Source organism: Lagopus muta, chromosome 8 (genome assembly GCF_023343835.1).
Source record: "Lagopus muta isolate bLagMut1 chromosome 8, bLagMut1 primary, whole genome shotgun sequence".
Lineage (NCBI taxonomy): Eukaryota > Metazoa > Chordata > Aves > Galliformes > Phasianidae > Lagopus > Lagopus muta.
In genome coordinates, this window is record NC_064440.1 from 6,796,046 (window position 1) to 6,819,897 (window position 23,852).

Below are 23,852 nucleotides of genomic sequence, written 5' to 3' on the forward strand. Positions count from 1 at the left end.
CGATTGAGACCATGTTAGTTTGTCTAAGGCAAACCAGAGCACATTGACAAACCTGGGGGAGGACTACAGCAAGACCATCAGTTTATCATTTCTCTAAGAAAATTCATCCTGGTACTGTTGGTTGTTTTGTTTTAAGAATAGAAGGAACTCCCTACTGCTACCTTCTCTCCTTTTCTTTCTCTCAAAAAGCCAGTAGGTACAGTGGAGTTTACTGACATGTACAGACAAAATTGAATTACCTTCTCTCTCTCAATCTTTGAAGTCAATAAACAGGATCACATTCTTGAAATCAAAAAACAAAGTGGCAATTATTGTCTATCAGTGCATCCAAAGTATTTTTATGCAGGCATTTTGCTCCTACAAAAGAATTGTTTCATTTATTGCATCTGTCACATGCCACAGCCCCAGCAGAAGGTCCCTGCAGGCTGTGCATTGATGCTCAGTGTTTGCCAGGGGCGAGGAGCTGCTGGTGCAGGTGCGTGTGGCTGAGGGGCAACTGCTGCACATCACGACCTGTTGCTGCCAAAATGCAAATTGGCTGCCTTACATCTCCCTGCAAGCAGATATTTATCCAGAAGATGATCTTAGCATTTTTCTGTCCTTTTTAGAGCCTTTTACATCCTTCTATTGGTTCTTTCTTCAAAGTGTTTTTAAAGAACATCACTACCTATCTTGTCTGCATTCATGCAGTTTTAGCTGCCCTCAAGTTGCTGCTTCTTGTTGGGTCCTCACAGACTTCAGTGTGGGGTTTTTATGTACTGTATCACAGAAAGGAAATTTGGAAGTACAGATATGGGAACTATTTGATTCACATGTCCGTGTATTCAGAAGGCATGAATATGTACCTTGTGGCCAGGCTTGGTATATATTTTGACCCATTCTGATGATTCCTGAGTACAAAGCAGTTGCTATTGCTGCTGTGTGATCCCAGTGCCCAGGGCTTGGTTCTGGTGCCTGCAGATATTACCTGAGGATCGGCAGTGCTGTCCTGCTGCCTTACGCAAGGATGCGTAGAATTCAGTTTGCTTGTTTTCTTGTAAGATGCTGTGAAAGGAAATTCTGTTATCTCTCAGCTGAGTTGACAGAGGGGAGCAAAGAAAGTTGCAGTGAGGCTGCCTGTGGCATTCAAGTGGAGGCAGTGCCCAGCAGCAACATGCCTGTGTGACTGAGCATTGTCTGTGAGTCTTAACAATGCAATACCAGTGTTCTTGGAGGTACTGAAGGAATGACAAGAAACAATGAAGCTGGTTTAAGGAGTAAGGAAAGATTTTTTTTTTTTAACAATTTTGATTTTCTGTTGTATTTTCTCTTTTGAGTGGAAAGTCATTGCAGATTTACGAGCAAGGAGCTTGAAAAGTATTGAACAATTGGTCAAGGACAAAGCCAAGAGAGGGAAGTCCAGTGGGTGAAACAGAATGAAATTGCTTTAATTTTGTTTCTTGTCCACCAAAAAAAATAGAGAATATTTCCAGGGTATACCAACGCTCATTAGAACAGGACATGGATGACAGCTGGAAGATTACTGAGCATACAAGAAATGAAACTCAGGGAGAGAAAAGAAGTGATATTTGTAAGTGCAGCCTGATAAGAAAAACAAAACTCCTAATGTTGTGGGCTTTATGGATAGATTAAAAACACATCACTCTGTATAGCACCAACCCCTCCAAAGAAAAAAGATCTCAAAGAATACCAGGAATGTGTTGGATGGGAACAAGGAGTGGAAAACAGAGATAAGAGGTCAACCAGTAATGAACATATCTTCTGTTTTGTAAGGACAAAACTGAGATACTTTGTAGAGAATTAAGAGAAAAATGTTTTTTACAGACAGCCAGAGAAATGCTAGCAGAAGGAAAACTAGTAATGAAGAAAGCAGTGGGATCTGTGAGTCTGGCTGAGGGTAGGACTTGTTGTCAGTGTCAGCATATTTCACTTTTCTACCTTGCACTCCTTTTTTTCATCAGTTGTGCATTTGGTTTGTTTTATTTTTCTGAAGAAATGTATTCACTTCTATTTTATTTCCATAGAAATGCAAGAGAGAGCTCAGTGGTGGGTTGCTAGGATCTCTGGTTTGCAGACCAGTTCTCTACAGCCTTCATCGTTCTTTTGCATATTCAGTGACATTAAGGTTCAAAAGCTGGTAATATACTAACAGCATGTGGAAGGAGTGTTTTGCATGAATGTTAATTGTGGAATTTAAGAACAGTAGGATTAGTACTAAGCAAAGATCTGATTCTGGTAAAAGGTTGACATGGAAGGACCAGACACTAGAAGTGATGGCAGCAGGCTGCGGTTTGTTGCTGTTAGTTTATGTCTGAGTAGTATCAGCTATGAAGAAGTGTTTCCATGATTTTCAGCCTTATTTGAGTCCTGACTTCATCCTGTGAGATGATGGCCATCATGTAAATTTCAGTTAGCACCCTTGCAGAGAGCCTCGGGGGATAGGATGAGGGATTGAGAATGGTTTCATGCTTTGATGCATGAGTTGGGAAAGCTATAGTCTTGTTGAGCATGATGCATTTTATGTTAATAAACAAAGATCATTAACTGAAGACTGAAGTGCTGCCAATCCTGAATCTTTAATGAGCAATAAATTTTCATTGAAAATCCTTTAGGGAAATGCATATCCTTTCAAAAGAATTTCCACAGCACATCATGTACGTGTGACAAATCTCTGGAGGAAAAATGTATATGAACACCCAGTGATTGAGGAATTTGTTAGCTCAGCTTGCAAGTCTTTTACAGAAGGAAAATATCTTTTGCTTGTTTGTTCTTTTTTCAAGGTCATCCTGTGGGCAGACTTATTAAAAACCAGAGTTCCCTTTCACTGGAAATCAGCTGAATCTGTCTGGGTCATGATCCAGAGAGTTATTCATATGTCAGGAGACATCTGACTTCCATACATTTATTTTTTGAAACAATTTAACACAAAATATGTAGAGATCCATGTACTCTAAGGATCTAGCAGTTCAAACCATACCCAGCCAGAACCACAAGAGCTGAGCATCCACCCTATCAAGAGAACAGCTTCACTCAACTTACCATCAGCACTACGCTAAGTAAGAAGTTACACACTTGTGGATTGAAAGGCACCACCAGGAGCCACTGAGCTGAAGAGCAACAGCTGTGGGTTCCACAGTGATGCTGTAACGTTGAACATTAGTAATGCACAAGATGGGAAAGGGAGAACTGTAAAATTTGCTTTCTGCACTGACTGGTACTGGTGGAGGTTGTAAGAATGATGCAGCAACTTTGAGGATGCTGTCAAAAAGGTGATACTATTTGGTTTTTTTTCTTTTACTTATAGAAAAGTGGTAACAACAGTCCTTGTACTGTGAAAAAATAACATAACAGTTTAAATGATGATCTGGAAAGAAGAGCAAGTAGATCTCCACGTGTTATTACAAGAAGGACTATATGCAACTGCTTCCCATATATGTTTTACAGTTTCTCTTGCTAAATTAATATTCCAAGCTGCCTTCTGTTGGTCTCATCTTCTTTCTTTCCATATCTGTCTGAACACTGCGCTTTTCCATGATAAGTCTTTGAGAACTTGGCAGCTTGCCTAATTGTACAAATTCCCCATGTATGCTTCTTGGATCCCAATTTATGGGCATATAGAAATTAGAAATTATAGAACGTTAAATACAAGTATTGCTGTTAATGTAATTTTGAAACTTATAAATCAATAACGTCAAGAAATCCAGAAGGTGCATCCATACCATTGAATTTTGTCAAATTGCTCTTACTCTCTATTATGTAACATGGATTACAGAAGAGAGATGATGGGTTTTGTAGTTAACATATTACTTTTCATAAGAAAAAAAATTGTAGGGCTGATTCTGTGTTGATTTATTTATAGTAGCATACAGGATATATTAGCACAGGGTGGGGCTGGACAGAAGTTGGCCCTGCTAAAATCCAAACTGCTTTTTGAGGAATGCTGGAGTTGCATAGTGCTTGCAGCATCATCTTACTTACAGTGTGACACATTCCATGTTAGAAATGTCTCTGGCTTCACGGTTGTAGTGCCGTATATTTAATGCTTTCTGACACTGGGGTGTTTGGAGCTTCATACTCTACACTGCATTAAAGTATGGGTGTAGCTGCCTTGCCTGTTTAACTGCAGTTGCTGCATCTTAGTAGTTTGTGGTTGGGCTAAATTTGTAAAGCAGATCTTTAACCATCTCTTGCTGATGTTCCTGGACTACAGAAATCACTGGTAAATGTGCACCCAGCACCTCTTGCTTTGGCACAGGGTGTGTGGCTCAGCCCTGTGACACCCCCTGACCTGCACTAGGGGTTATTTGGTCTCCTCTTTCACTGCTTCTGGGAATAACTAGATGGGCTTCTTTGAACTTCCAATTCGCCTTTCGTATACTCTGAGATCTACTGGAAATCGGTGAGAGAGCCCCAGGGATGGCTGCTCTATATTTTAGACTGCAGCTGTAAATTTGTACATATTTTTTTCCCCCTACTGTTCACCTATCATTCCCAAGAAAATACACTTTGAATCAGCTGCTACCTGTTCAGCTTGTCTGGATTTGGAAGTATTGCATCCCGTGGAAGAGAAGCTTAACGTAAATGGTTTTTTCTGTGTGCTTATCTCTTATTCAGAAGTAAATTAGCAATAAATGGGAGCCTGTGCCTTGCTGATGGCTCAGTCTATCTATTCTGCTTCTGCCTGACAGCATTACTATCTCTTGTACTAACTGCTGTCTGCAATTATTGCAAAAATAATTAAATAAAATGTGTACTTTGCTCAGCCTTAAATTCTCAATTTATATTTCTTTGCAAAAGGACTTTTTATTGCCAGATCCAGCTAACCTATTGCCGTTCTAAACCAGCAGTTTCAAAAAGAACACAGCACTGACATTTATAGAGCACTGAGAACATAGTGCACGCACCATCTCCAGCAGCATGATTTCTACTACCTACTGCAGGGAACCTGCTTGGACAGGGGAGTTGGATTTGATGAGCCCCACCGGTTCCTCCCCACCCCTGCAATTCTGTGGTTCTGTTTACAGCACTGTGGCTCCTGGCTGCTCCTGTATCACCTCCTGTCTGGCACAGGGCTTGATGCCCTGGGCACAATGACTGGGGACACTTTGCACATTCTATGACTTTCTCATTTTGCTGCTTACTCTTTTATTTCTTTTTTTTCCCCAATGGGGGTGAAGTATTTATTCACTTTCTCCATCTCAGAGGTTTAGCATTGAGGAGGAAGCTTCAAAGTGGTCTGCAGAAGGCACAGAAGTGCCCTGGGATGTAGTGTGGCCACTGTGATTTGACACAAGCACTGGAAATAAAACAAATCTTAACAGTGTATTTTCAAATTTGACTTTCTGTGGATCCATCTTTGCAAACAGTGAGAGGCATAAGATGAAAGAAGTCAGAGTTCACCTTTCTCTGTGAAACTGATCATTTCTAAGGGAAATCCCTGCAGAATGAGGCTTTCCAACAAAGGATGAAAGCAAAGAAAATGCTTTCCTATTCAAGAAACAAATTGAAGAGTAGGGAAACAATTTAATTTCTTACTTGGGAACCATCATAGGTTTTGTTGTCATTCACTCACTGTCCAGGAGAGCAGTAATTTACAGTATATAGGAAAATGTAAAAATCTTCCTGTGTTGGTGCTGGAAATGCGAGATGCCAATATGTGCTGTCGCATGGTGAGACTGCTACTGTGTGATTAAGACAGGAAGGGGTAACGTCAGGGTCTGGTATAACCATTTTCTTCTTAGGGGGTCATGGTGATGTAGATTCAGTGCAGCATTACGTTTTAGATGATGTTACTGAGAGGTTTTGCATTCTTTCAGATTTTTGAGTATGTTGTTTTTTTCCTCATTAGCACTAAGAGCTGCTGAAATAGAGGTTTCCAAACACAAATGAAAATCTTATTCTAAAATTTAGATTGGAAGTTGAATTTCAATGCTATATCAGCATAAAGATGAAGAGCTAAGAAGAGAAAAAGGGTCTTCATGCATCCATTTATCGTGTTGTTTGATCTGAGGATATCAGTTACCAGTGAGAAACTGGAGCAGCATTTGTTCAGACTGATGTGGTCCGTGGGGTTTGTGATTGCATCTTCCTATTGTTCTCTTGTGGGCTGTGAGATGTCTGAGATGCACAGTTCTGAAGTGGAAACCTGAGCAGTGCTGGGTAACTGTCACTGCTGTGTGATACACCTTTTGTCTGGTGTGTGAATGAGTCTGGCTGTTAGGAGCAAAGGTAAAAGGAGAAATTTCAGTTTGAGGGGAGTCTAGAATGTGAACAATTACTTGGGACATTCATGCTTTTCTTGGACTCATTGGGCTTTACTCAAACTGTTGTTCTTTAAGAACAAGCTACTGAAAAATCCACTGGTGATGCTGAGACTTGAAACGTATCTTTCTTACATCCACACACTGAATACTTGTGTGCTTGCTTCCATCTGGAAAGGATATAATTGCATCCTTGTTTGGCTCCTTTAATTATCTCTTTGCAAAGGCCTCGGCTGGGAATTTTGCCACTTATAATGCATATATTCAATCTTAAGAGCATAAGCTGTGCTTTCAAAGAACGTTTTTGTAAACCTTTTATCATTTGTTAGCTGTTTTTGAAAGCAAACACGAGAACTTCTCAATGAACGTTTTAATTTTTAAAATCCTCAGAAGGATTTTGTTTTCTAATAGTTTGGCTGTAGTTGCTAATTAACTTTGTTAATTAATCATGCTATAGGGATGAAGCATGCTTGATTAAAAATAAATAAAGCTGTACAGAACAAAGCAATGCTCCTGATTTTTTTCCTATTTAGAAGCAAAGATTAAAAAAACAAGATTAACATTGAAGCTGCATGTCAAATGTTCTTTGCGTTGGAAGCATCTGAAAGGCTAAAGCAGCTGAAAGCTTATTTCTACAGCACTGTTGTAGTAAAAATGCTTATCCAACTGTAACAGTATGGAAAAGTGGGGTGAGAAGAGCAGCTCAGGGTTCTGTCTTCATCATCACTTGGTGATGCTTGGATGCGAAAGCCCTTCTTCTCCTTTGTCATGATCCTACACAAAAACTTCCATTGCTGAAAATCAGTGTTAAAAGTTGTTGGCTCATAGCAGGACTTTGCCCATGTTTCTCACCCGTTACACAGCACGTATTTACGCAGCAGTGTTGGGAGACACCTTGCTCTGGCTAGATGCATCCCAACTGGATCTTGATGGAATTGCCCAAGGGCTTGCTGTGCCCAGAGGCACTCAGCACCCTGCTCACACCATCTGTTCAGAGCTGGCATGGGTGCTCAGCTCCTTTGCCTGCGGGCAGGGAGGAAGCACGCTGGGATCTGTCTCAAGTGGGAGCACAGAGCTTGCTTGCCTCAACATTCACTATTTTTAGATGCTCTTGCAACAGATGGCTCTTCCGCATCCCCTGTTGTAGGTTCTTTCTTTTAGATTGCAATCTGGTTTCGTTTATTTATTTATTTTTTACTAGTGAAAATTCATTCTGTTCCTAATAGCAGGAATGTTGTAGACTCTGTATGGGAATGCCTGTCTTTACCCTCCTTCACTGGGAAAACTGTGAAGGAGCCTTTTTGGCTCTTACTCCATAAGCGTGGGGAAAATCTCATCTCTTTGCTGATGGAGCTTAAATGGAAATTACCTTTTTAAAAGTTACAGCATTCCAGAAGCATATAAATAAATCTCTAGTAGAGGTAAAGTGGAAAGGGAGAAGTAGGAGTTGTGCTCATGCAGGAGGAATGACTAAATAAATCCATGCAGATTGCTTGCATGAAGTACATGGAAGAGTGGTTTGTGGTTGGTTTTGTTGTTCTGTTTTTGTTGTTGTTTTTGTTGGTTTTTTTTCCCTCTGCATCTCCTGTCATAAAATATCTTTAGGCATTTGTTTTGCAATTAAAACGTCAACCCCCTCCTCAAAGGGCATACAGGCTTTTTCCACTAAAACATATTAGGGCACTGAAGCAGTGCAAAAATGTAACTAGCTGTTTGCAGCAGATGAAGAAAATCCTTAAAATAGAATGAACCAGTTTTGTAGTTTGTGACACTGTGTATCACATAAGAGGAGGGAGTGCTCTAAGTGTGTTTTAGAAGCTGTTTTTATGGTATTTGCTATGAGGCTATTGATGCTGTGCTAATGCCACTCAATTTTTCACATGAGCATCTGTGTTACTCCAGAATGATATCCAGCTGCGACTTTCACAGGGTAGTGGTTGTGTCACCTGTAGCTTTTGCCAATATATATATATATTTTTCTGCAATGCAAAAATTTGCAAAGCACAATATTACAAATGCCTAGTTTAATCTGAAACCCCTGCAGTAATAAATGGAGATTGCTCCAGCTAAACTAGAGAAGGCTTAGCAGTTTTAGCATGGAACTGGAAATGGCCTTTGGGGAAGGCATGAGATGCAAGAGCAGCAGCAGGCTGGGATGCATAGGCTGGAGCTGGATCTCAGCTAGACAGAAGTACCCATGTAAGTTATTCAGACAGTTCAAATCTTCCTTTCCAGTTAGACCAAGTAAGACTTGTAGGCAAAACTTACATAAATGGAAAATTTCAAACTTGGCAATGTGTATTCTGGCTTACAGATGCTTTTTTCAAAAATTTTTTCACCTGCAGATGTCATCTTTTGTTGTGTGTGCTGACAGATTCTTCACATACTGATAAATGACACCAGCATTTCTGCAGGGTGCTTTCTTTCAAAAAACATATTCTTCCTTAAAAACAGGCTGCTTGAGAAAGTGTCTTTGTTTTTCTCAAATCCATTTTTGATTTTGGGAAGTCTGTGGGGTATTGTCTCTTCTGTGTGTTTCCGGAGTAAATTCCTCTCCTCCTTTACTTCCCTCTCAATGGCAGATTTCTGCACCACTTTGCACATACTTGGTACTTGCTACATTTTCCCACTCCAAGCATTGGAAGCTCTTCCCCTTTCCATATGCAGTAAGACTCTGCTTACATTCCCTTCTTAAAACTTATCAAGAAAAAATGTGTTTTGATTGCCAAATTCTTAATTAAGCAAGTTAATTGCTATATGAGTCAAGCCAAAGATTCAGGTAATGGTCTTATAGGTTAATAAAAAAAACTGATCGTGAAATGAGTGCAGCATGTTTAGTATTTTTAATTTCATTTTTATGCATACATTTATTGATAAAACAGACTTCTTAGCTATGTTAATGTCATGCAGAACAGAGCTGATGTGTGAAGCTGCAGGAAAACAAATCACGTAGTCTGATTTGCATGGTTTGCTTCCATGTTGCCATCATGATGAGCTACTTTGTTGTTTGAATGGAGCAAATGATGTTTAGATTCAGTTTATTTTCGTTCTGCTGGCCTGCTGTAAAATAAAGCAATAACACAGCCGTTAGATGTTTCAGAGAAATATGGCAAAGAGAGCATGCTCTGACTGGAGGAATACCGGTGTGATGTGCAGAAATGCCACCGCAGCGTGGATGTGGTGCATTCAGTGCAGCATGACCTGCTATTCATGTGCTTTTCTTTCCATAGGGAGAAGCTGTCTGTGGCTCGGCTGCAGCGAGAAGTTGCACAAAGTAAGAGCGAAGGAACCATGGTAAGCTGTGGCATCTGTCTGCTTTGCAGTTCTTTGCTGCTCCTGTTCAGGCTGGAGGTACATTTTGTCTTGCTGAAGATGACCCAAGTGTTAAGGCTGTCATGGGTACGATGATTGGTTTCCAGCAACGCATTCGTAAATCTGAGGAAACTCAAAGCCCTGTCTTGGCTTGGTGGGGAAAGCTGCAGTAGAGAAAAGCAGTTTCAATTTCCTTTTTGTTTTTTCTTACTGGAATGGGAGGCAAAGCAAGTAAGACCATAAGCACAGGAGGACAATTTTGGATCAAAATTCAGTACATTTAGTTGTCTATTAAATCTTGGCCAACTTCAGAAACATGGAAGAATGCAAGTATGGAAGACTTTAAAAAGTCAATCTGATTAGTTTGTAAATCATGTAATGCTCTTTACATCTTCACTTGTCACATAGCAGCTTTTGAGATTGGGCTTGAGAGCAGCAGATGAAATGGCTGATTTTTGGATAACCACCACTCTCAATTTATAGAGTCTTATCTCTTCAAAACAATGTTATTTTGGAGCCAACATGTGCTGGATGTTCTTAATTACTTAATAGCTGAGGAACTCTCCCCATCTGTTAAGAAGTTTGTTTGTCCCTGTCTTTGCATAAAATATCTTAGGCTTCCATGGGATAAAACAGATGGATTTGAAACCCAAACCAGTCTCCGTGAACACACTTGTGGAACTACTGTTGATCTGAATGACTACTTAGTTGGCTGTGAAAGAATTTCGTCCAAATTCTTTTTCCCTAAAACCTGATGGAGAAAAGCTGTAGAGGGTTGGCTTGGGGTGTGCTCTGTTTTCTGTGTGATGCAGGACCCTTAGAAAGCCAGCTGCCTCCAGCCAGTGCATTTCATAAATCATTATTAGTGGTTAATACGCTGTAATTAGATTTGGAGGAATGTAGGTGACTGCTGGGAGGAGCCTGCTGTGAGCTGATTGCTGGGACTGTGGCCAGGTTCTGCTGCAGAACAGCATCAACGTGGCTGACAGGGACTGCTCAGGACAGGAGCCTCTGTCTGCCTGCTAGTAGTGCAGGGAAGGAGGGCAGTGGGATTTGCTCAGGTGGGTTCTGCTGGTTTGCACAGTGCAAGCACTGCCCCTGAACAGCCCCTTTGGGTCTGCGATGTGGCTGACTTGGCCATCAGGAGGTTTTGAGGGGGGATTAAACAGGCAGGTTGGCCACAGGTAACAGAGTGTGTGCTGGGGCAGGAGTTCTCTAGGAAATCAGAAGCAAACTTCTGTCAAGTTAAGCTGTAATCCAGAAGCCTGCAGCTGAGATAAAACTCCTACTGATTTCAGAGGTGATTTTTGCCTCAGGTGGACTGGAAAATATCAGGCATTGGTTTTGCACTTCTGTTTTAATTTTCAGCGTATAAACAATTTTCATAATCTGGGAAGAGCCATTTATGATTTTTAGAGGGTTTTCTTTAACTTTTTAAGCTACTTTTCCCCTGCAGGCATACAACTAATGTAATATATTACATGTAAAGTACACTTAGTGAGACAGTTCAAGACTTCATGAAATAAGCAATATTGATTAACCTTCATGACCTGGTAATGCTTTTGGTATATGTGATTCCAGACACACCTGTTTTTAGTAGAAAAGTGTAATTTGTAGGTTGTCTCTGTCCTGAAGTAACTTACAGGGGAGAAGTTGTAACAAGTGCATTGCTGCAGGATGTCACTGCCTGACAAGATGATTCAAAGACCATTACAGTTCCTTTTATTTACTGTTCAACAACTTTTGCTTACGTGCATTTTGGACTTGAAGATAGCACAGAAAATGAGAACCATGTCCAGAGCTCTCAGATGCCTGGATGCCACAAAGTGCCCTTGGGCACCAAGGCACCTGGCCTGGGTGTTGTTACCTACCTTGTAGTTTCTTCTCCTCAGGGCCTTCTACTTCTGGTGTCTGTAGCCCTGTGGGATTTATCACACAGCACTGCTAGCACGGGGTGATTTTGGGAATTGGTTGTGAGGCAGAGTGTTATAACCTGCTACAGTCTGACTGGTGTCTTCCCAGGGGTGCTATCTCTCCCCAAGGCAAGTATTACTGTTCCTGTTCTTTCCTAAGGGGTCATTTCCACAATTACCTTGCAGCTATTGCCAAGGCAAGAATGTGCCTGTAGAGACAATTGCTTTGAAGCATCTAATGTATGGAAACTCATCTGTGTCTCAGGCTTGGAACTGGTGATTTTAATATGAAACACAGCAGTCATTAATTAACATTAATGAACTTGGCCATGAGCAGTGTGGGAGCAGTAAGGGTCCAGATGATGGAGTATGTGAATACTGTGAACCAAGGGCACGGAGCAAGGAGCCTGCAGCACAGACCACTCTCAGAGCAAGTTCATATGGAAGATGGACAGAAGAATTTTGGAGGGGGATTTTGGGTGTAGAGAATCTCTGGCAGAGGGCCAACCTCCTGCTGGCTGGTGTGAGGGAGGTCTTGTGAGTGCCTCAGGGGGAGGGCATTAACGGTGACAGGAGGTGGTGGCTAGTGGGTGCCAGGCAGAGGTGCCCTGGAGCACCCCAACATAGTCACCACTATTAGTCAGTTTGCATAGATGAGCTGATTGAAATGTTTTGTGGTGGGACAGCTGTGCATGACCATCCAGAATGTAGCTTGTCTTTCACCTTGCTGTTGCCACTGCTGAAAAATTGCCCACTACCTCACAGTGCTCACATGGAACGTTTGCTCTCCATAAATATACAGCAAGCATCAATGAATTTCAGTGGGTGCCATTTTTTCCACATGGAAGAATGGAGCAACACGCTTTTGCTCTGCACACGCTTCTACCTGTTTGGTCATGTGAGAGATGTATGGGAGAACTTCACTGTTGCCTTCCCAGAAGAAATTGTGTGGAGAATAGTCTACTGACTATGCTATTAAGGATGTGCTGCTCTCCACGGAGAGCCTGCTCCACAGCATTCCCTCTAGAAGTTTATTTTTGCACGTGTCCCAGAGTTACCTTTTTTGTGACTAGCTTAGTGTTAAAAGTATATACATATCAGAACATATTCTAAAGAAGAGAATAAATTAAAGGATTGCATTTCAAGACTAATGTCCATCATCAAAAATATATGAATAGTCTGTAAGAGACAGTTTTTCTATATGGTTGTGTATGAAATCTGATACATTATACATAGAAGTGAGTGAAAATATATTTGTAAATTGGTTTAATAAGGAGAACTGAATACATTTAAGCTGTAAATACCTGACAGTTTGCTCAGTTTTCTCCATTTTATGAGCAGCCATCAATAAATATTGATGGTCATTTGTTATCAAAATCTGCTCTATTGTTAGCCAGCCTAGTAGGAGTGTTAGCAGCACCAAGCTTAGCTGTAGCATGGCTCTTCCTGTTGCTTTTGACCTTTAGATCTTTAATGTGCATTTTAGGAATTTTCTTAGTCATGTTTCTTCTGACTCTTCAAAGATATTTTACCTTAATTTAAAGGAAAGAAAAATAATTCCTTCATGTCTGTACGCTTCATACTGACCTTAGTAGAGGCTGTGCAGGTGTCTGTGGTGACAGAAATTCCATTAAATTAGCAGTGTTGAATTTGTGAAGTATTTATTTCAAGACATCACAGAAAGTGGAAATCGTTTTAGTTATGAAAGTCCTTTCTCTCTTTTTTTTCTTTTGACTCATTAAATCCATATGTTTGTACCTAACTTTTAAGTCATAGACTTTGTACATTTAGGACACAGTACAATACCAGGAAAATTGTTCATCTTTGTGAAATTTTATTCATAGTGAGCATAGTCGGGTTAGGAAAAAATGAGGAAAATGATGCCATAGTAGATAGCAGAGTCCTTGTGACAGGGTAAGTGTTGTGTTAGCAGAGACCTAGATTAAAAATCTAGGATGAACAAAAAGTACACAGAATTATGTGATGTTTTCATAACTTGGATTCATTTAATAATTACTCAGAGAAATGCTCAATATGCTCTTTATGCAGTTGCTCCGTATGCATACATGCTACATGGTTGCTTCATCTGTTTGTACTTCTGCACCCAAGTACTTTAAATCTATTCTATTTTCTATTAGTTCAGTGGCCTGTAACCTACACAAAAGAAATAGTACCATTTTGGCAATTTAGCTGTGAAGGTTAAAGTGGGCTGATAGTGCCTTTTATATCTACATGGCTTTCACTTAGGGTGGGCCCTGGGCTTTGATTTACTCTGTGTCCTGCTGTGCATTTAAGTGATGCAAAGTGATTATCGTGGATCTTCCTGGTGTTTGTCTATTCCACACCTGCACCCTTTTGTTAAAAACCCACCATGCTAACTGAATGTGAGGTCCCCACTGAATAGGTTTCCACCCTCTGGTAATCCTCCTGCATTAGATTGATTTATGAATGTATCAGATTCTTTGTTAGCATGTAAACCACTAATTAATTTAAAGCTCTCTGTGGAAAAATTAAAGCCCTGGTTAAGGCTTTCAGCAGGCTCAGATGGTGCTAATAATGGAAAAACAAGTTATATTAATGAGTTCTGATGCGATCAGCACAATTCTTGCTTTACAAACAGTTTTTGCTATAGAAGAGACTGCAAGTTTTTAAATAAAGAGTAAAGTAAAAGGGAAAGGCAGGAAAAAAACTCACTGGAGCAAGAAATCCCGTTATTACCAGGAATGGAGTCACTTCTGCTGTTTAAAACTTTCTTAAATGTAATGTTTTCAGATACACATAGCAGCCAGTTACAAAGCCACTGGGATTCAAATGCAAACCAGTCTTTTTTCCCAGATCGAATGAAAACTTCTAATGTAATCAGCTTGATAAGATCTCTCTCACTTCCTCTTCTTATTGTGAGCTGCTGAACTGGAACATTGCATGGTTGTGCTAGGGTGCAGAAAAGGTCTTGATTGAAATCTTATTAAAATCAGTAGAGATTCTGACCATATTCTTTACTTTTCCATACACCAGGCTGTTTTGTGTGTAATTTGTTTCCTTTTCCTCAACTGTAGAGCTTTAATATAGCTACTTGTTTTTGGTGGTAGGAAAGAGGTCAGAGCTGTGCCTGATGGTACCTTGTTGAGCTGAAATGAAATGAAATTGGAAATAAAAAAGCAGAACTCCATTTTGCATGAGACTGGAAACGTGCATTGATAGAGTCAGGCCATGGCTATGGGAAGTGGCATTTTGTCTGCAACTCTCTCAGCTCAGAGCTGCCTGTACTTCTCCTGGCTCCCGGTGCCATCCAGTACTCCATCTCCCACCACACTGCAGTTGTGCGCTCAGCACTGACACTGATCCTAATGCTGCCCATCAATCATCCATCCCAGATCCCCTGTTATGGGGAGCACAGTCAGCATTTTTCAGATCCTTTCCACATCCAGATGCTTTTCACATCTACACCATGCGCCTCATCCTTACACCAGAACAGCAATCCTGTGCTTGTGCTTCAGCCCCAGTCCTCACACATGGAGCACAGCATGCTGCTGTCGGTGAGACGGATCTGTGCTGCAGTGGGAGCAGCTGGAAGAGCTGCTGGTGCAGAAGTGCCTGGGTCTTGCAAAAGTAGATGGTATTTAGTAATAAATGAAGTGTTAAAGATGAGATGCAAAAGGCTAAATTCTCTTTTCCAGCTTCTAGGTCCTTACGTCTATGGAATCACTTGTCTGTGCTTTAATTAGAAAGCAGCAGAGAGAGAGGCAGAGTCACTGGTGTAAAATGTCTCTGTATATTCAATGTCCTAAATCAGAAGGAAGCAGCCTGACCATTGTGCCTTCTCCTTGCTGCTGTTTATTCGTATAGCCAGCAGTACTGTCCTACTCCTTGTTCTGAGGAACTTTGTCATATGGCCCTTAGAGAAACTCAGTGGCATTTGTAGTTGTTAACATCAATAACAGTTAGTGAAATTATTTGCAAGCCCCATTTAGTGCTCCTGGACCTCATTAATAGTCCATATGTCACCAGGCCAAATGTCCTCACCCACAGCTTTGCTGCTTTATCTTCAGGGCTTTTAGAATTTGTAATCCAGGAAAATATTTGCCTTTTTAATTCTTCCCATGTCCTAAGTATTTTTCTTTTGTTTGTTTCAAATGTGCATGTACACAGATGCTCTCTGTTCTTGTATTTTAAGGATTTTTGAATTTAAGGATTCTTCAGGAGTTAGCATATGAGACCTCTCAAGAGCCATTTTAAAATGAATGCGAAAGTGAATCTGCTTGCTCACTGTCCTGAAATTGAAGCACTAGAAGCCCAATTATGTCTGCTCAGAATGATTCTGGCTTTCGTACTCAGCTCTGTCTCTTCCTGCTTAATTAATTTCTATTGTTTTTTTTTTTTTTCACCAGGTTCCTCAAACTATAAGGGACGTGTCTGTTAAAATCAATTTATTTCCAATGTATTGTTGGTTAAAGTGTGGTAGAAATTGTGTGATGGAGTGGGGATAAAACGATCCCGTGCAATCCCCCCTAACTTCGTGGCCTTTCCCAGTCTGGCTTTTTACCAGGAGAGGGAGCTGTATTCATTTACAATAACACCCGCGTCCGCAGCCACGCTAAAAACAAACATTCGATGGCATCTGCTTAAGCACAGGATGTGTGACAGCGTAGAAGTGGAGTGCACACTGCAGTCTGTTTTGGCCCCGCTGGAATGTAAGGTTTTTTTGGAGTTGTAAAACATTAGTAGCAGTATTTGAAAAGAGCTTTGCAGAGCTCGGTGCTTGCCTCGGTTTTGGTGTTCTCTTGACCAGGGTGCTGTTCTCTCTTGGTTTGGTGTTCTCAAATGACCAGGGTGCTGTTACAGGTGCCGGCACAGAGGAGAATTGAGGTTAGGGCTGAAGGAGCAGAAATAAATGCTGTCCTTCCTGCTGGAAGCTGGCAAAATGGTTTGTCTCCTCAACAAGTTTCTGGCAGTGTTTCGTCAGCGTAAAAAGAAGTCAAATAGAATTATATAAGAATCACTGAACAGAGAAGAACTATATGCAGAATGCATTTATATGGGGTCTGAAAGTAAAAGAGGCAAACTGTAGAAAGTATGTCGGATAAACTAGCTTGCCCTCAAGTAGAAATTGCCATTTATACATTAGATAACAAAGGCAGGAGATGCTGAAGGCAGTACAGAAAAAGCTTCATAGCATCTATGGGAATATTTAATATCAGAGTGGCAGTTGGCTTCAATGTGGAGCAAATCCCACTTTATGACCAGAAACAGCTGCACCCTGCTCCAGGCAATACCTCGCTGCCTAATAGGAGTGATGCGCACACGCACTAATAACGGTGAATTGTAGCCATTTTCATATCAAAGGTTAAGCTCTGCAATCCTGAGCTCCTCCGGGCAATGGCACGAGTTGACTCTGGGAAGCTGCACACTCACTGGATTAATGTTTTTGCGAGGATGACCTGAATAGAGGCACGGTTCTGCAGCCTGTGGAGGAAGGACATTTACGGTCAGGTTTTATCTAATTCCAGAAAGCAAGCTCAGCTGGAGCAGAATTAGTCACAATGTCTGGAAAGAAAAGGTGAATGGAGGAGCTGGGCTAGCAATTAGAATTTCATGTGAACTGGGAAGGTAAATTTATACAGTTTAATAGTAACAAAACCCTTGTCATGACTTGGCTTCATGGCTTTTTTTTTTTTTTTTTTTGAGTAGCTAGGGAAATTAGTATGTTAAAATTAGAAGAAATCACTGTTGTCTTACTACTTTCCTTCTGTTGATGCAAATTCTGGTCACAGTGTCCATCTCAATGATCTTGACCTTTTCCCATTGTCACTGTATTTGTATCAACTCTTCCATGGTTCTGTGGGTTGCATTACAGTTGTGTTCATGGTGATTGGAGTGTGTAACTGATTTACTGCGTGGAGTCTGGCTACAACAAAGCAGAGAGGACAAGGCAGTGCTGCAATACTGGTTCCTTGAATTGTGCTCCATCTGATCAAGCCAACCAATGTCGTTGAATGCTTTCACCACTGGATAGGGAGTGAGGTCTTTAATTTCTTCATCTCTGTTGTTCTCTGTGAACTTTATTATTATTATTTTTAATATATGGCGCTAGACAGTGCACAATTTAATGTGCCTTATAGAACCTTAGTTTCTGTACAGGTTGGATATTAGAAAAAATTTCTTAAATGAATGAGTGATGAGGCTGTGGCACAGGCTGCCCAGGGAAGTGATGGAGTCACCATCTCTGGAGGGTAAATGTGGCACTGAGGGATATGATTTATTGGGTGTGGTAAAGATAGGTCAGTGGTTGGACTATCTGATCTTGGTGGTCTTCTCCAACATGAATGATTCTGTAATTCCATGATTCTAGGAAGTACAAAGTTGGTATAGCAAGTGCTCAGTTCTGATTCTGGTGAATGTTCACTTATTTAAATGAATGCAGTGCTCTGGGAGCTTGTACCATTGAGTTGGTTGTGACCACTAAAATGAGACAGTTGGGCAGTGCTTTAGATTGCATCGTACCTTTACTGCACCAACTCTGTGTTCAGGAACTAGTGCAATTGAATCCTGATCCAAAATGGAAGCTCTACAGCACCAAGAGAACATGATAGCTTTGTCCTTATATGTACATTATGAGCTTATATGTACATTAAATAGTCTGTTGGTGATTAATAAAATAGATGCAGCAGAGACAGGGAAATATGCTTTCACATATTAAACTTAAAACTTCAGCAGCTTTGCATGAATTCGTTTTGCTTGAGCTTGTGGCTATGAGTCTTCATTTCTTTTCTGCCCTACTTCAGTCTCATAATCTTTAATTCAACTTTTGCTTTGTCAGGAGTTAGTTTTTGCATACTTTCTGTTTGTTTTGGCTCTGTGCTCACTGCTTTGTGATAAGGCATCTTTTGATATTCTGTGAGATCTTTCATAATGAAGATCTCATGACATACTGTTCCAAGTCTGGAACTGGTGGCCAGACTTGCTTAAATGTCCTGTGAGAGGCAGCTGTCTAGACTGTGGGAATGACTGTGATGTTTGGACTGTGTTATTTCCATACCATTTGGCATGATGCACTCTGCAGTTGTTCTGGAAATGAATACAAATACAAGTACTATGCTTGAAACAGCACCTGATACTGGACCTTACCTAGTTGTGAAGTGGCTTTCACTCATTCTCCAAACTGTGCCAATAATTCATTCTTTCAGTTCAATAACTGTTGTGTGACTTCAGATAACTAGGATATTGAAATCCCGGCTTACTGTATCCACAAGAAGTCCTATTCTTCTTTAGTTTTGGTGTCATACAAGCCATGCTACCTCAGTCACCCAATTCTTTTATAATCTTGTATACAGTCCTGTCTGACTCAGATTGGTTATTTGTACAATGGGCTTTATTCTGACTCATCTCCTGTCTGTATGATTGTTTAGGTAGCGAACTCTTTGGGGAAGAGGATCTTACAATGCTTGTAAATAGTGCTGAGAGCCTGGAGGTACTGATGTGCTGCGGATAATCACAGCCCAGCTACTTGGGATGAATACTGAGAGGGAATTTGGCTCAGTATACACAGGCCATGCAGCAGTCATTTTGTAATTACATCTTTACACTGCAGATCTGTGATTGGCATCTGTGGTGACTGCTTATTTAGAAATGATTTCTGAGTTGCAGATTAAAATTATCCTCTCTTGGGAAAGTCTTGTTTCTGGTCGTACCTATTAACAAGTGCCCTGAGGCAACAACTGGCAGTTTTTCAGTTAAGAAACTTTTTCCTTGGCTGTCAGGGGAGGAGCAAGTCAGAATTCCTAGAACCTGTGTATGATTGCCCCAGATAGCTGAAATGATGCTATTTCCTCAAGTGGAAATCTTGTGATGTGGGAGATACTGTATGGAAAGATGTGTTAAATCAGAAGCTGGTAAATGTTTTTGTGCTGAAGATAGGTTTTCAGAGTTGTTGGCAGCATTCAGCAGCTGTATGTTACATCAGTTGGTAAGGGAAACCTCTTCACAAACTGAAATATGTAGGAGGAGGTGAGTGGAAAGTTAGGGCATGAAGAACATGTGTAATCCAGCACACTGAAAATGAAAAGCTTTATAAGGAATGTAAACAGGCTTTCAGAAAGATCCTTGTGAGCCCTCACGAGGCAAGAACATCAGTTTGTAGCAGCACATTTGATCTAACACAGGTGAGATGGAGAAACTCTTCTGAGCTTCGTGCTTTCCATGTAGCCACTGGCATGTGTCTGGATGCCAGGGCAGGGACAGAACCAGCTGTGCTGATGGGGTTCACCTCCCTGCCTCACAGTAGCTGAAAAACTGAATCATCCATTTGCATACCTCATTCCAGGGAACCCTGCTCTGTTTGAATTTGTATGGTCAGTATAGCTGGGTTATTTCTTTTCAGCCCCATTTAGTCAAAGATTGTTCATATTTCGCCTGTGTTGAATTTGATTTCAAGCCTGATGTCTTAAGTGAGTTATAGGAAATTGTTTGGTGCAGTGATATGGGAGCATTAGTGAACAGCAGAGTTCCTGTTCTACAGACAAACAGCACAATTTCTTTCTTGCCAAAGTTTATGAAACTATATAGTCATAAATAGTTTGCTAGCCCATTCTTCATACTCCTTGTACCCAGCAGAGGTAAAGCTGGTGTGTCTGTGAACAAGTAGCTCCATCCTGTGTAAATAGATAAATACAGAAATGAAGATCAGAGAAGTCAATGTCAGAGGTTTTCTTTTCCTTTGGAAGTACATCATACTACATGCTCTAGAAAGGGAGGGAGACTGAAGTTAGGGGAGAGCCTGGCTGACACTTGAGTTGAGCTGGAATTAGTCTGTGGAACCTTGAACAGACGTTCAAGAGAACCTATTACTGGAAAGTCACTCTGCAAAATGATACCAGGTTGTGATGCAGTCTTTCAATTACTCCGGTTGGACCAGTGAACAAATTGAAAACACCATGCAAACTTGTTTCTTTATTTTTTGAGTTCTCCCAACCACCAGGCTTGCAAACTCAATCTGGCCTCTGAAAGTGAAGCCGGTTCTTCTAAATGAGTGCGTTATCAGTGTCATGGCAGCTCTGTTAGAATTACTGTTGAGGATTCACCAGCCAGCAAAAAGTTCTCCACGTTTCCCTGTTGCCTCCAGCAGTGCCTGCAGTGCTTTCGGAATGAAAATGATAAAGAGGTACATTCATCAGAAAACTATGGTGATAGGCCTCTGGAATACTTGCAAGAAACAGCTGGATAAATCAGGTGTCTTTTTGCAGTTACTTGCCGACCTTAAATGAATTCTACAAGTGAACACAAAACAACTGTAATAAGATCTGACATGTTCATGAGCAGTGCTGTGAAGAGTCTGAGAAAAAGAAATGCTGCATGGAAGCATAGCTGGCAGCAAGTAGTGATGCCAGGGATGCTGAGTGTGTCAGCTGAGAAAGGCAAATAGAAGTGCGTGTGTGCAAACTAAGATATCAGTTTGTCTCACATCCGTGGGGACATGATGGTACTGCAAATGTTTCTGAGTGGCTTCTCATGATTGTCGTGGTTCAGTTCTACATCTCCCATCCTCCCAATTCTAGATTAGCCTGACATCTTTTTCTCTTAACTTCGGCATATCCTAATTATTAGCAGGAAATACAGATAGTTTCATGAGAAATCCAGAATGTGAAGAAGCATTAACTCTGCCTAGCATCAGAGCATACTGCTCCTAGCATCTGAATAAATCCAAGTTCTCTGGAGCAACAAAGCACAGTTCCCCTGCCCTCTCATTTTATACTAAGTAAAACTTGTGTTTGTTTATTAGTTAGAAGTGTTTATTTATTATTTTCAAATGCTCATCCTATGTGTGTTCTGCTGCATAACTCCTGCCTCACTAATGCAGATCCAAGTGGGAAATGCTTGATTCAACCATGTGCCCATTTGTTCTGTGAGCACTCAGTCACTTAGAAAAGAAACCATTTAGATCATCTGAAGAACACATTGGTCAGTTATGGGGGAAAAAAATGCTTCGCGCATAGGCACACAGCCATTTCAGATAAGCAAAAGTGATTTAGGATCTCCCCATCTTGCTTCTGGGGGTTGCTGTCCCCAAACCAAGTTGGTAGGGATGTGGTGGTCCTCCATCTTCTGCTCCACTGCACAGCCAGCCTGGTCACCCTGAAGCACGCTTAATGGTGTGCTGAGTTCACTCAGCTGCCTTGTACAGGCATAACCAGACAGTGGCTGTTAAGTGATGGAGGTGTTGTGCATAGCTGTGTGGATTTTGTCGTCAGTGATCTTGGAGAATCATAGTAAGACTTGGAGAAGTTCAGTGGTTTCTCTTGGGCAGTGAGTCCTGCTGCTAAACACAAGTTAATGGAAGTAGGCACGAACAAAATAACACAGCACTGTAATGAAGTTTTCCTTTGTTCTCTATGAGACTTTGTTTTTTATTTATATGAAGACAGTTCCAGTCTTAGACTGGAACTTTATCAAAACTGACAGCAATTATCTTCTCCTTAACTGTAAAACACAGCTGTGCCATAGCAAAAACTGAGTGTAACTTAGGCACATGCAAATGTGAAACAGCCCTAAATTGTATGGCCTGGGCTTTCCTTCACGCACCTGTCAGAGTTCAGTGCTAGTTATGGCCTTCAGTATAAATTTTATTTAATCAAACAAATGGGAAATGTAAACTCATAGATAGTGGGTTTGGTTTTTTTGCTTGTCTGCAAATGAATTAATAAAAGCTTGTTGTTAACAAGTTAAACTGGTTGTAAAACTTTGCTTCTAATAAGAGAAATACATATGTAGTACAAAATTGAAAACCCCTATTGCTGTACTTAGTTTTACATCTTGCTAAAATGCAAGTCACTCTGTCAAAAAGCTGTAGTGAAGGGCTTGGAATTATAATTAGCCATTAAAACCTTGCACATTTCTAGGAGGAAAAAAAACTGTACATTACTTATTACTTCTACTCTTTTTCATTTTGGTATTGACAGACGTTTGTTCTGCACATATCTGAATATTAGGTATTCGTATGAATTATGTCTGCTGTAATATTGTTTCCAAGTTTTTATTTGATCTTGAAAAACATTTCATTATGTTTAATTTAGGGAAATGAAATTTCTTTAATTACTATCTGTTGAAGCTATTAAAAGCTCAATTACATTTGCAAATTCATTTTAGAAAAGCGTTATCATTTTAAGATTAATAATTAAAAAAAAATCCTTGATCTGACTGTGTGGGGATTTCTAGCTCTCTAAGAGTGCTCTCTTTATTTCCTCATAGGAGATGGGTACAATATGGAAAGGAAAAAATAATTAGGCTGAGAACTGAGGATCAATACAAGTCTTTGAAATTATGCTATCAGCTGTGAATTTGAGTAAATAGGAATTGTTTATTAGAGAGACGTGATTTCAGAAAATGTATTGCTTGCCATGACTCAACATTAAAAGTTTGATGTGGAGATGGTCTTTAAGAAGTTCTGTGTTGTTGTGGCTGCTGGGGTGCAGATGTTTCACCCACCTAAAGCTTGCTTGCACGTGGCATGTATCGCTGTGTGGATTGGGTGTAATCACTGGTATACAGTGAAATGGGTGCAACCAGCTGTAGCGTAAGGAAAGTCAACCACAAAGCTGCCTTCTGTTTGTTAGTTTCTGGTAGACTAGGAGCGAGTTGAGGTTTTTCTTGGTGATGGTGATGGGGTTTTTTGGTGTTTATTTTATTAATGGTAACTCATGTTTCCTGTGGCCTTTGCTGTGTGTTTCCCAGAATGACGGGGCTGTTTGGCACCAATGGGTGCCCATAAACCGAACCTGTTGGAAGGGATGTGCAGACAGAAGAGCTTGCTATCCAGCTCTGTGTTGAAAGGTTTTATGAATTTTGTAAAAAAAAAAAAAAAAAAAAAAAATGTATAACATAAATTCTGTCACAACTGCAACTATATATACAGTATTGTTCATGTAATAGCCTGCCTAATTCTGATTAATTGTAGGCTTGAAGTGATAAAGGAGCTTCAGCACAGCAGTTATTCTATTGTACAGATGCAATTAAAACTGTATCACTGCAATATAAATAATGCTAAATTAAGTTGCTGTCCTGCCACATGGTGGCAATTTTGAGCTACTGCACAATGAAAGCTAGCATCTTATTTTATTCAGAAGTAGTAATTGTATCAAGAAAGTGTTTCTAATTTACTTCAATTGCTCTGGAGAAGTGTTATCACCAAAGAATATAAAGTGTGTAAACTACTGTCACTAAAATATCACTACTGGTAATAAATGTTTCCTATCTTGCTATTCATCTCAGAGCCACGCAGAGCTTGAAGTTTCCATCTGGTAGTTGTGGAATGCATGTTCCTAGTCTGTTATGAGGCAAAAGAGAGCGATCTATTAGCACATTAAAATTTAATAGT

General features: G+C 40.5%; 1 protein-coding gene across 15 annotated transcripts in view; it reads left to right on the forward strand.

Annotated features, from left to right (window-relative positions):
* The window catches only part of NCKAP5 (NCK associated protein 5), a 362,852-nt gene that overhangs the window by 160,902 nt on the left and 178,098 nt on the right, over positions 1-23,852 (forward strand). For 11 of the 15 annotated variants that reach the window (XR_007378680.1, XM_048953741.1, XM_048953742.1 and 8 more), the window contains one exon: positions 9,495-9,554. Coding sequence is in view for 14 of the 15 variants with exons in the window: in XM_048953741.1 (XP_048809698.1) it covers positions 9,495-9,554 (60 nt within the window). In the remaining variant the exon portion in view is untranslated. Of the gene's footprint in view, positions 1-8,441; positions 8,460-9,490; positions 9,555-23,852 lie in introns of those variants that run through there. The other 4 variants (XM_048953749.1, XM_048953746.1, XM_048953748.1 and 1 more) reach the window with 2 other exon arrangements.